At 37.2% G+C, this 14,157-nt stretch overlaps 1 protein-coding gene across 4 annotated transcripts in view; it reads right to left on the bottom strand.

The window, feature by feature from the left end:
• SPOPL (speckle-type POZ protein-like) overlaps positions 1-14,157 on the bottom strand; it is a 58,849-nt gene that overhangs the window by 22,748 nt on the left and 21,944 nt on the right. For 3 of the 4 annotated variants that reach the window (XM_010853676.1, XM_010853677.1, XM_010853679.1), the window contains exon 2: positions 1,046-1,205. The exons of the other annotated variant lie outside the window; for it this stretch is intronic. In XM_010853676.1, the coding sequence (XP_010851978.1) occupies positions 1,046-1,049 (4 nt within the window). In that variant the 5' untranslated portion in view covers positions 1,050-1,205. The remainder of the gene's footprint in view (positions 1-1,045; positions 1,206-14,157) is intronic. 4 annotated transcript variants of the gene reach the window in all.

The following is a 14,157-nucleotide window of genomic DNA, read 5'->3' as shown; positions in this document are numbered from 1 at the left end:
GTGAAGATGCTCCTTAATGAAGCAAGAAGAGAGGAGATAAATGGTTGGAGGTAGTAAGAGTGTCTCAAAGAAAAGTGAATACACAGTTTAAGAGTATTGTACACTGTCACTTTAACAATTATTCACTTCTACATAAAAATTAGGTACTTCTCTTATTGAAGTACCTCCAGTTGTCTTCAATTACTTTTATAAACTACAATTGGTTATTTACGTTTGAAAACAGAACAGCAGACTGACAGTCACAACAGGGAGCTGAGATCACTAATAAGAGTACTGTTGTTTTAAAGATGTTGGTTCCCCTTCCACATTTAAACAGTTTTATTGTGGTATAATTTACATATCACAAAATCCACTCATTTTGAATGTACAGATCAATGATTTTTAGTGAGTTTAGTTATATAGCTGTGCATTTATATAGTTTGAGTACTTTCAGTATCCCCAAAAGTCCTTCCCACCCCCAAATTTAGGGAACCACTAATGTGCTCCCCATAGTTATATGTTATCTAGAAATTCCATGTAAACAGAATTGTACAATATGTAGTTTTATGTCTGGCTTCTGCTTTTTTCCCTGAATATGTATCATGGTTTCCCATTTCTTTGCATATCTCATAATACTTGGCTTAAAGCTGGACTGCAGCAACTCTGCATTATGATTTATTTTTCTATGCATGGCTGTTTTCTTCTTAGTAACTTGCTAGGACTTCACTGCAGTATCTATCTCTACCATATTGTGCAGTTGCTGCTGATACCTGTTTGGCTTTTCATTCTTTTTTTTTTTTGACCTGGTTTGTCCCCTTTCTTTTAAACCAAGTTTGCTACTTTCAGTTGCCAAAGCCATGGTCTTCCCACCCCCTCCTGGACCCAGATCAAGTCCACCTCATCCGGCAGCAAAGCTCTGATTTTCCTGGCTAGCCCCATTCTAGTAAAACTACCACTGTCGTCTACTGGGCTGAAGGTAGAAACAGGAGCAGAAATATGAGTTGGATATTTCTAAGAAAACTCATAGTTAATAAATGTACCAAAAGGGCAATGATTATTGACTTACCCATGTGAAAAGAGCCCGATCCTAGTCAATACTTTTGCCAGTGATTCTGAAGCAAGCTAATAAGCCACCATGACCAATCTTGAAATCAACAAACCAACAAAAGTATTTGCAATGTATAGAGCACAAAAAGGGGGTAATTTCCCTAATATTTAATGATTTCCTAAAAATTAGAAAGAAAAAAGAATACAAATTAATTCACAGAAAAAGAACTTCACTCATAATTATAGTAGTACAAATTAAAACTAAATTAAGAAGCCATGTTTTAACCCAGCATTATCGTAATAATCAAAAAAAAAAAATGGTTAGAGTTTAAGGATAGGCACTCTCATACATTTCTTGTGAGAATATATGTAACATTTTAATAACCTCCTTTCTCATTTTTTAATGGTAAAATTTCTGGAAAAAAGGAAAGGAAATGATACTACTAATAAGCTACTAGTTTTAAAAGTATAAAAATGCCTATGTGTTATTTGATGTCCATGAGAACCAATTAGATGGTTGTCAACCAAGAATTATTTCAAAAAAAATTCAGGAAAAGATGAAGAAACAATTTGCAGGAAAATAGCTAAAAGCAGGGTGGGAGGGAGAGTTGAATTTATAATTTGTAATTCATTTGTAATCAGTAGAGTATAAAAAAAAAACCCATACCATTTTTCACTATAGTATAGTCCAAGATTTTTTTAAACTATTAATTCATACAGCCAGGAAAACTACAGGGAAGCATATAAATGTTACTGGCAAATCTTTTCTAGGACAATTTTATAGCTAATATCAAGGGAAATTTTTTTTGGTCAGATTCATCCTAGAAATTTATCTTGAGACAAGTATTAACAACTATGGGAAAAGATAAGAATAGAACAGTCTTATGGACTCTGTGGGAAAGGGAGAGGGTGGGAAGATTTGGGAGATTGGCAATGAAACATGTAAAATATCATGTAGGAAACGAGTCGCCAGTCCAGGTTCGATGCATGATGCTGGATGCTTGGGGCTGGTGCACTGGGACGGCCCAGAGGGATGGTATGGGGAGGGAGGAGGGAGGAGGGTTCGGGATGGGGAACACATGTATACCTGTGGCGGATTCATTTTGATATTTGGCAAAACTAATACAATTATGTAAAGTTTAAAAATAAAGTTAAATTAGAGGAAAAAAAAAAAAAAAGAATATGCCTTTAAGGACCTCACTTTAACTAGCATACATAGGCATAGCTCAAGATATTAAGGATTCAGTTCCATACCACCACAATAAAACACTTATCACAAAGCAAGTCACATGAAATTAGTCTCTTCTATAACTATGGAGACTAAATTAGCCACTATTAGAGAATAAAGTACTTTAGTTTATTAGGATTATTTTTAAAAACCCTCAAGAGAGTCATTTTCAACAACTGTGTAGTATTCCTACGTGTGTTAGCTATCAAGCTTCCAGACTAATGGGATTAGTTGTTGAACTTGGAAGTACTACAAAGATGAATAACATGCAGTCCTTGTTTTGGAGAAGACTATAATACAGTAGGAGAGACAGGTACATGTGCGATTACTTTCAATATGGTAATATGATAGAGGAAGGTATAGAGTAATAATGGAGCACCTTCAGGACAGGAGGATGTGGTCCCTGAGCTGGGTTCTAAAGGAAGCAAACAAATTATAGAAGACCACAACTATAGCAGAGATTTTAATAGCAAGAGTTCTATTCTAAGACTGATGTGAATCATTGCTTTGTCATGAATTCTGTAATCTTACAGATACTGGTTCTTTCTTTTACCTATTAAAAGTTTATAGTACCTCATTTCCCAATGGTTGGTGAAGTACTTACACTTAGCATAATGTGATTACTAGAACAGACACAGAGCAAGGAAAACTTCACAGGTGACAGCTGAAGATAATTTAGGCAGTGGTGGTTAAGACTGGTAATAACCAAGATAATTTAATGTATACAAAAAGTACTTAGAGGCTATCATGGGGTCTTCTACCTCTGAGTATAACGAAATAGCTTGCAAGAGAACTAAGTTATGCTATGTAGCAGAAAAACCTGGATACAAATAAAGTAACTATCTATTTAGAGGGAGTTAAGAGCTACTCAAGCAACCAGAACAGAGGGTCCCAAGATTCCAGAGAAGAGGGAATAATCTGAAGCCAAGCCGACAAGTCTACAGATACTTTTTTCCTAAGAATATTTGCTGAGTCTAGCCACAGTGTATAGTAGCTTTGCCTCAGATTCAGAACCATAGATATGAAGGAACTACATATGGAGGGCTGACTATAAAGTTACATGAGAATTTTCAATTGCTTAGGAGGTTGGTGCCCCTAATCTTCATTTTGTTCAGGAGTCAACTGTATTTGCTGTTTGGAGAAGACTTCAATATAGGCATCCCTCATAGATATTGTGGGTTCTAGACCACTGCAATAAAGTGAATAAGACAAGTGACTGACAGAACTTTTTTCTTTTCCAGTGCATCTAAGTTATGTTTATACTATACTGTAGCTTACTAAGTGTGCAGTAGTATTCTGTTAAAAAAAAAATGTCCATACATTAATTAAAAATATTTTCTTGCTAAAAATGCTAACAGTCATCTGTCAAAACCAGGTTGCCATGAACCTTCAATTTGTAAAAACAACAAAACCAAAAAAAACACCAAAAAACCCCACATTATCTGTGAAACACAATAAAGTAAAATGCAATAAAAGTTGTGCCTGTATAAGTGTATAAAAAGATCTAGGTTAAAAAGAAAGAGAAAATATATAACTTACATCAGGTACAGCTATATTAGGATTAGATAAAAGAGATTTTAAAGCAAGAAGCATTAGGGAACATAAAGAGGAAAATAAAACGTGAAAAAAGGTCAATCATGAAAACAATTCTAAATTGTCTGTATGCAGTATGATTGATTCAAAAATAATCACAGTGGGAGACTTTAACTCACTTCTGAAAGAACAATCTTAATGACATATATAAATATGCAAACATACATATATGTTTGCATATATATATACATATATATGTATATACATTTTCTGTCCCTTCCATATATACATATATTTATATGTATTTATGAAGGGTGGAAGGAACGGAAAAAGGCAAGAGGCAAGGAGCAAGACGTAATACCCAAAAGCAAAAGAATGAAATTTACTTTCAATAGCATAGGAAATATTTACCAAAACTGACCATATTACTGCAGGATAAAGAAAATCTTGCAAATACTGGTCACTGAAATCATTCAGAGTATAAACCTTAATTGCTGTGAGATTAAGTTAAAAATCAATAAGGCAAAGATAACCAGAAAATACCTGTATCTCCAAAAATTAAAGAAACTTTTCTAAATTTATGGGTGAAGAAAGAAATCACAATGAGAATTAAAAAAGTTTGAACTGAATATTAAAGATAAGAAATGTCCAAACTTTTTAAAGATGTAGCTATAATACTCAGGAAATTTATACCTTTTGTGCACATATCAGAAAAGGCAGGCTGAAAATCAATGACTTAAGGTTCTATCTAAAAAAGCTACAAAAAAATAAGTAAAAACCCAAAGACTGTAGAAGGAATAACAAAGGTATGAACAGGAACCAGTGACTTGGAAAAAAATGTACAAGAGAAAAAAATACAAAGCCAAAAGCTGGCTCTTAGAAAAAAGTAGTAACATTGACAGCTTTAGTTAGACTAACCATCAGAAGAGACAGAACCAAATTTACAACACTAAAAATAATGCTCTAAAAGATAATGAAGATATCATGAAAATGTTACATCAACTTAACTACCAACTTAGTTGATAATTTAAATAAAATGAGAAAATCACCTGAAGAACATCACTTTCTAAAACTGACATACAATGTGAAAGAAAAAATCATAAATAGTCCTATTTTTACTTTGTGGCTACTTTGGAAAACTGCAATATCTATTAAAGCTAAATAACTAAATACCTTGAAACCCATCAATTCCACTCCTAGGTACAACGTCAAAAGCATACACTCACATGTTCTTCAAAATATATGTACAAGACAGCTTATAGATTGGCCTCAGGTATAAATACAGACAAAGCAATAAAGCACTTGTGACTGCCAAAAGCTGAAAACCACCCAAATGTTCATAAGTAATAGAATGGATAAACTGTGGTACATTCATATAGTGAAATATACAGCAATGAGAATGATCTATTACAACATGCAGCCTGAATGAATCTCACGAATCTCCTAAAGTTAAACCAAAAAAGTCAAACATGCTGTATAAATCCATTCTAAGCTTTAAACAGGCAAAACTAACTTAAGATTTAAGAAGTCAGAAGAGCAGAGGTATAAATGATAAGGTTTTGAGGAATTATGGGTGATATCAAGGTTTGTAGTTTAGAAAACAGGTAAGTCAATGATAAAGGGGATTCATTTAAGTCACAAGAAGAAGCTGGGTTTTGGGACAACTTAAAGAGTTTGAGAGTGGGGAAGGAAGTGGAATTATGAACACAGTCAAGAAGACCAGAATAATATACATTTTTATTATACCTTTACAGAAGTATACACACAGAAAAATGATACAATTAGTTGAGTGTTTAATTATTAGCTCCCTATGAGCCTAATCATGTAAAGATCCTACTATTATTCCAGTAGGTACTTACTAAGAGGGAATAGCTCATGGATCAGAGGAAGTTTTCTCTGCAAATGCATTTTCAGTATTATACAGAGAATCATTGTGAAAATTTATTTCATAATAATCCACTTCATTAGCCCACTTTGTAGAAAGGGCTATCTAAAATGTGTAACTTTTTCCTGAATAGAAAGCAATCTAATAATATCAAGAATAAATATTTTGTAGAGGCTTTTTCTTGATATATGCCAGGCTTAAGTATTTGTCTAATTTGACTCCCAAAATAACTCTATGAGGAGGGTAATCACTGTTTCTGCCAATGTTACGGGCGAGTAAAATAGAGTACAAAAAGGTTTACGTAATTTGCCCAGGATTATAATGCTAAAATTTGGCAATGCCTGCCTAGGCTGCATTCAAGCCTAAGCTTATACTAAATTCTTAAAGACAATCTTTCCAGCATGTTACTAACAGAAAACATACACACACACACACACACACACACACACACACACACACAAAACCAAAGAAATGAAAAGACAAAAAGCAAAGGTAATTCATACTGTCCTCCAAACTCATATGATAGATAAATGGCCTTATCAACTTTCTAATTTCTAGACATCTGGATCACATACTATAGCCAAAATGGAACCCTGAAAACAGTGCACAGTTCAAGGCAGTGAAGTGAGCACACTTAGCTGTCTCTCTTATTTCCCAACATTCCAATGAGATGAAAACACATTTTAACAAAACAATGAAGTCATAACAGGACTGGAAAATAAAGATGATATTGGTATATCAGAAATTTTGACTAGTTCAAGGTAGATAAACAGGGACAAATTAGCAGAAAAATCAATTAGATAGGAAAAGATTAGCAGAGAAACTAAAGGAGAAAAATCACAACAGACATTTGGGAAACAGTCCAAAAATGTAAAACAGAACAAAATAACAATGGTAGAAATGGAGACAATTTAGGAGACAGAAATAATATAAGCGTCTTTGAAAAAATGGTCAGAAAATAATTCTTGTTAATTAAAAATGTAAATGATAAAATATTCAATGGGCAAGATAAACAATAAAATGTTACAATTGACGGAAACTACTCTTGATAAAAATTATTCTTGAATAGACAAACTAAAAATGCAAAGAATATAGGAAATAAGAGAAGTTAGGAAGCTGGAGATCAGATAGAAAAGATACAATATTCCAAAAGGAGACCTAACAGGTGTTCCTCAAGGGGTAACAGAAATAGGGCTTCCCTGGTGATCCAGTGGTTAAGAATCCATCTGTCAAAGCAGGGAAATTAGGTTTGATCCCTGGTCTGAGAGGATTCCACATGATGCATGGCAAACGCCTGTGTGCCGTAACTACTAAGGCTATGCTCTAGGGCTTGCAAACTACAACCAGTGAGCGCATGTGCCTAGAGCCTGTGCTCTGGGACAAGAGAAGCCACTGCAATGAAGTGTAGCCCTCATTTGCAAGCTGGATAAAGCACATTTTCAGATAGCAAATACTTGAAGTTTGCCGTTCTATTTTGAAAATTACTCAATGAACTCTAAACATTTTTGTATGACATGACTTGATGAGTAAAAAAAAAAAAACATATGCCCTCAGCACACATGTCTATTTACAAATTAACATATTATTATACTAACATATGTACAAAGCATACAGAATTAAAAATAATCAGATAAAATCAAATAATTTAATTATTAATATATTCTGACACCCTCTAAAATGATCTTGTGAAATCCCTTTACGTGGATGCTTCTTTTGAAGACCACAGCGCTAACCAAATGAAAAAGGAATCTAAAGAAAAAAATCATGGGACTGAAAAGACAATAGAACTGAATAGGTCTTGGAAGAGAAAGAAACTGAAAAAAAAAAAAAAAAACTAGAAGAATCCACTATAATTTGATATTTAGAAAAATTTCCATTGTACACAGGATTTCATTTCATTCTGTGAGGCCATTCAACTTTGTTCTATAGTAAATATTTATATTATCACATTATAAATATCTGGGTTTAAAAGTTTTAGAACTGGCCTGTAAATAAAGTAAGAGAAATTACAGTTATAGAAAAACAGTGGGAAGTAGAACTGGGAGTGGGAAGGTAGCTTCCTATTCTTTTTACTCTTAATGTAAAATGAACCTCAATATAATCATGACACTTACTTTTAAGAAGTATTATAAGCTTGGTTGGGGGGGGGAGTATTTAACATGATATGCCCACTTAGAATGGCAACCCACTCCAGTGTTCTTGCCTGGAGAATCCCAGGGACGGGGAAGCCTGGTGGGCTGTCGTCTATGGGGTCGCAGAGAGTCGGACACGACTGAAGCAACTTAGCAGCAGCAGCCCATTTAGAAAACTGAAATTGGTTTGCCAGTCAGTTCAGTTCAGTCGTGTACTACTCTTTGCGACCCCATGGACTGCAGTACGCCAGGCCTTGCTGTCCATCACCAACTCCTGGAGTTTACTCAAACTCATGTCCATTGAGTAGGTGATGCCATCCACCCATCTCATCCTCTGTCATTATTCCCTTCTCCTCCTGCCTTCAATATTTCCCAGCATCAGGGTCATTACAAATGAGTCAGCTCTTCACAACAGGTGGCCAAACTATTGGAGTTTCAGCTTCAACATCAGTCCTTCAAATGAATATTCAGGACTGATTTTCTTTAGGATAGACTGGCTGGATCTCCCTGCAGTCCAAGGGACTCCAAGCGTCTTCTCCAGCACCATAGTTCAAAAGCATCAATTCTTAAGCACTCAGCTTTCTTTATGGTCCAACTCTCACATACATACATGACTACTAGAAAAACCATAGCCTTGACTAGATGGACCTTTGTTGACAAAGTAACGTCTCTGCTTTTTAATATGCTGTCTAGGTTGGTCATAACTTTTCTTCCAAGGAGTAGGCATCTTTTAATTTCATGGATGCAGTCACCATCTGTAGTGATTCTGGAGCCCAAAAAATAAAGTCTGCCACTGTTTCCCCATCTATTTGCCATGAAGTGCTGGGGCCAGATGCCATGATCTTAGTTTTTTGAATGTTGAGCTTTAAGCCAACTTTTTCACTGTCCTCTTTCACTTCAATCAAGAGGCTCTTTGATTCTTCTTCACTTTCTACCATAACGATGGTGTCATCTGCATATATTAGGTTATTGATATTTCTCCTGGCAATCTTGATTTCAGCTTGTGCTTCAGCCAGCCTGGCCTTTCACATGATGTACTCTGCATATAAGATGATTAAGCAGGGTGACAATATACAGCCTTGACATATCCCTTTCCCTATTTGGAACCCGTCAGTTGTTCCATGTCCAGTTCTAACTGTTGCTTCCTGAACAGCATACAGATTTCTCAGGAGGCAGGTAAGGTGGTCTGGTATTCCCATCTCTTTCTGAATTTTCCACCATTTGTGGTGATCCACACAGTCAAAAGCTTTGGCATAGTCAATAAAGCAGAAATAGATGTTTTTCTGGAATGCTTGTGCTTTTTCGATGATCCAGTAGATGTTGGCAATTTGATCTCTGGTTCCTCTGTCTTTTCTAAAATCAGCTTGAACATCTGGAAGTTCACACTTCACATATTGCTGAAGCCTAGCTTGGAGAATTTTGAGCATTACTTTACTAGCATGTGAGATGAGTGCAACTGTGCAGTAATTTGAACATTTTTTGGCATTGCCTTTCTTTGGGATTGGAATGAAAACTGACCTTTTCCAGTCCTGTGGCCACTGCTGAGTTTTCCAAATTTGCTGGCATATTGAGTGCAGCACTTTCACAGCATCATCTTTCAGGATTTGAAATAGCTCAGTTGGAATTCCATCACTTCCATTAGCTTTGTTCATAGCGATGCTTTCTAAGGCCACTTGACTTCACATTCCAGGATGTCTGGCTCTAGGTGAATGATCACACCATCGTGATTATCTGGGTTGTGAAGATCTTTTTTGTAAAGGTCTTCTGTGTATTCCTGCCACCTCTTCATAACATATTCGGCTTCTGTTAGGTCCATACGATTTTCGTCCTTTTTTGAGCCCATCTTTGCATGAAATGTTCCCTTGGTATCTCTAATTTTCTTGAAGAGATCTCGTCTTTCTCATTCTATTGTTTTCCTCTATTTCTTTGCTTTGATCACTGCGGAAGGCTTTCTTATCTCTCCTTGCTATTCTTTGGAACTCTGCATTCAAATGGTTATATCTTTCCTTTTCTTCTTTGCTTCTGGCTTTTCTTCTTTTCATAGCTATTTGTAAGGCCTCCTCAGACAGCCATTTTGCTTTTTTGCATTTCTTTTTCTTAGGGGACAGCCTTGATCACTGTCTCCTGTACAATGTCACGAACCTCCATCCATAGTTCATCAGGCACTCTATCAGATCTAGTCCCTTAAATCTATTTCTCACTTCCACTGTATAATCATAAGGGATTTGATTTAGGTCATACCTGAATGGTCTAGTGGTTTTCCCTACTTCCTTCAATTTATGTCTGAATTTGGCAATAAGGAATTCATGATCTCAGCCACAGTCAGCTCCTGGTCTTGTTTTTTGCTGACTGTATAGAGCTTCTCCATCTTTGGCTGCAAAGAGTATAATCCATCTGATTTCGGTGTTGACCATCTGGTGATATACATGTGTAGTCTTCTCTTGCGTTGTTGGAAGAGGGTGTTTGCTATGACAGTGCATTCTCTTGGCAAAACTCTATTAGCCTTTGCCCTGCTTCATTCTGTACTCCAAGGCCAAATTTGCCTGTTACTCCAGGTGTTTCTTGACTTCCTACTTTTGCATTCCAGTCCCCTATAATGAAAAGGACATCTTTTTTGGGTGTTAGTTCTAAAAGGTCTTGTAGGTCTTCATAGAACCGTTCAACTTCAGCTTCTTCAGCATTATTGGTCAGGGCATAGACTTGGATTACCGTGATATTGAATAGTTTGCCTTAGAAACGAACAGAGATCATTCTGTTGTTTTTGAGACTGCATCCAAGTACTGCATTTCAGGCCCTTTTGTTGACTATGATGGCTACTCCATTTCTTCTAAGGGATTCCTGCCCACAGTAGTAGATATAATGGTCATCTGAGTTAAATTCACCCATTCTAGTCCATTTTAGTTTGCTTTTATTCCTAGAATGTCAACATTCACTCTTGCCATCTCCTGTTTGACCACTTCCAATTTGCCTTGATTCATGGACCTGACATTCCAGGTTCCTGTGCAATATTGCTCTTCACAGCATGGGACCTTGCTTCCATTACTAGTCATATCCACAACTGGGTGTTGTTTTTGCTTTGGCTCCATCTCTTCATTCTTTCTGGAGTTATTTCTCCACTGATCTTCAGTAGCATATTGGGCACTTAGTGACCCGGGGAGTTCATCTTTCAGTGTCCTATCTTTTTGCGTTTTCATACTGTTCATGGTGTTCTCAAAGGAAGAATACTGAAGTGGTTTGCCATTCCCTTCTCCAGTGGACCACATTTTGTCATAGTCAGTTCACATTACATATACCTACCACCTTTATCACATACCCCCGTCATTTACTGTCTTTTATGACTGAGATTTAGGTGCACAGTTTTGTATTTACCTAAACTATGATATCCATGAAGGTTTTTCTTTTCATTTCTGCAGTGCAAGGCCTAGAATCTATTTTTTTAAAATAAGGAAGGGACTAATTAAATGGTCTGAGGAATTAATGGAATAGTTAAGTCAAACCTAGATGCAAAAAGAGAATAGCCATCTTGTAGCTATAATTCACTTAAACCAGTTTATTTCAAGTTTACTAAAGTTCACTAGAGTGTATATAACACAGAGAGAAAGGCTTCTCTTTGAAACAGAAACAACTGTGACTCTAAGGAGAGTGATTAGACTCAGTGGCATCACACCTAGACACAGGTACTGGTAAAAGTCTTTGGGGAACAAGAACAGGGGGTGATAAAGGATACTGCAATGGAAATATTCTGAAACCTCGAGAGAGAAAAAAAAAAGCTGGCTAAGGGTGGAAAGACCCTTCTTTCCTCCTGATTATATATACTCCTACATAAGAGGAAAGAGCTGGGGAGAGCAGGAGGAGGGTTTTGGCCTCCAGGAGTTACAGCTAACGATGATGAAATTCCACAGGGCCTTACTCCCCGCCTGTCCCCACCACAGGGGTTGAGCAAATACTTCCTTTTACTTTATAGTCTACTTTGTTGTTGTTATGTTAGTTGCTCAGTCATGTCTGATTCTTTGTGACCCCATGGACTGTAGCCTGCCAGGCTCTGTCTATAGAGTTTTCCAGGCAAGAACACTGGAGTGGGCAGCCATTTCCTTCTCCCCAGGGGATCTTCTCGACCCAAGGATCAAATCCCAGGTCTCCTGCATTGCAGGCAGATTCTTTACCATCTGAACTACCAGGAAAGCCCCATAGTCTACTTTACCTGGGCCTTTAACTTTTTCCTATTTTGGCTATTAACAGAGGCCTAAGTGAAGTAATTGTTTACAGTCTGAACTCTCTGCCCAAAATAAAAGGTGACTTTTCTTTAGAATTTGGTAATTTGAAGTTTCTGTAAATCAAAAGCAGACTATCTGTAACTTGATATGGTCCAAATAAGTAGTTCCAGCCTCTTACATAATTACAAATGGTAGACTCACAGCTTTATATTTCTCTAGGGCAGTGATTCTCAAATTTAATTGTGCATGAGAATCACCTGGAAGGCTTGTTAAAGCAGATTATTGAGCCCCAATCCCAGGGTTAATGGTCTAGTGGGTCTGGGTCAGGCCCCAGAATTTACATTTCTAACAAGTCTCAGGTAGTGCTGATGGTGCTGATCTAGGAATTTCACACTGAGGACCACATTTCTAGTGTGAGGATTAGACTAGAAAGCTATTAATACCAATAATACATTCATCTCATCATCACTGCTGCAGCTATCCATTTGTCCTCCACTTATGACTCAGTCTTCACAGACTTCAATATTCTACCTAGGTGTTATTCTGAGAGACTAGGCTAGTTTTCAACTTCTTTGTCCCACGGTTTTATTTCAGTGTTATGGCACCTCTTTTGAAATCTATAACATCCTCTAACACCAATAGTAAGGAAGAAATTTTAATTATACATATACGGAAACTTAATTAGAACAGACAAAATAGACTTTTTAAGACCAACTCTTTCTCTATTTGATAAGTCCTAAAGTCATTAATACTTGCTGGGGAAGGTTTGTACACAAACAGGAATTTAAAACCTCTGCTTACTGCTGCCTTATCATTCAACACCAAAGTTCTCCTTAAAAAAAAAAAATAAAATAAAATAAAACAGAGAGGAATCCCTGTGTGCACACACTGTAATCCCACAAAAATCACTACATTTCTGTTGTTTTAACATTTTTTTTTAAAGGAGTAAAAGTAAAAATCATTTAACATTTCTCGACAGAGACACACTATAGCTTATCTTAATAAAGGTAAAAATGGAAAAAAGCCCTGGAGTCTGTGTTGAGAGATCTGGATTCTACCCCTAGTCCCTTTTGGCTTCAGATCACATATGCTCTTGCACAGAACTGAGCTTTTGGCTAAACAAAGCATTCAGGGCAAGAATCACTAAATGTGATCCAGTTTTATCGTAAGCTTATAAAGGAAGACTCATACACTGTAGACCAAGAGGTACTCGGTATCACTACATGATCTCCTCACAGGGCAAATCAATGACCTTCTTGGGGAAAAAATAAACTACCAATCACTTCAAAACCTGATTGCTTTTCCTGTAGCATTATATATTAAGGACACTCTGGATCTTTGGCAATCATTCAAAAAAAATCATCATTTAAAAATAACTAGATATGTATGTCATGCTAGTTGCTACAAGCTCATTTGTTTTCTTATTACTTATGTAAATAACTTAGATACAAGGCACAATAAGAAAATTAGAAGCCTAGATAGATCTGTATTAACGGCCATATTCCCTTAAAAATATATGAAGCATAGATTAGCAAGCGGGGGCTGGGCAGGGAGGCGCAGTGCGGGCTGCATCGCTTAGAGTAAGAATCTGGCCTGAATACCCTGAGCGCTATCTGAGCGAAATAATTTGGGCTAGCAAACCAGACTGTGGGATATCTACCACGCGAAAAGCCAGCCCCAACCTAAGACACCGCCAGGCCCGCGCACGGAACAAAGAATTGATCAGAGATAGCCGGCTGCAGACCTTCCCCCTCCGGTGACAGGCAGCCAGAGCCGGAAGGGGGCAATCGCAGCCCCAGAGAGACATTATCTATAAAACTGTAAGCAGGCTTCTTTGCTAACTAAAACTTTTTGGGGGTCTGGACGGTTAACATCTGCCTGAGAAGGTGCGCCGGTTTTACACCCAGATAACCGAGTGGCGGGGAGGCGATAAGTCACATCATTGGCGCTCGCCAAACACCTCATCACTTGAGCTGCTCGGACCTGGGAAGAGCACAAAACTCAGGCCCAACTGAGTCTGCGCTTCTGAGGACTACCCGAGTGCCTGAACCTGAGCGGCTTGGACCTGGGAGGTACATGCAACCCAGGGCCAGCCTCGGATTGTTCCCGGCGGAACACCTAGAGCCCGAGCAGTGTGGG

Source organism: Bison bison, unplaced genomic scaffold (genome assembly GCF_000754665.1).
Source record: "Bison bison bison isolate TAMUID 2011002044 unplaced genomic scaffold, Bison_UMD1.0 scf7180017864330, whole genome shotgun sequence".
Taxonomy (NCBI): Eukaryota; Metazoa; Chordata; class Mammalia; order Artiodactyla; family Bovidae; genus Bison; species Bison bison.
This window is presented reverse-complemented; position numbering and strand designations above follow the sequence as displayed.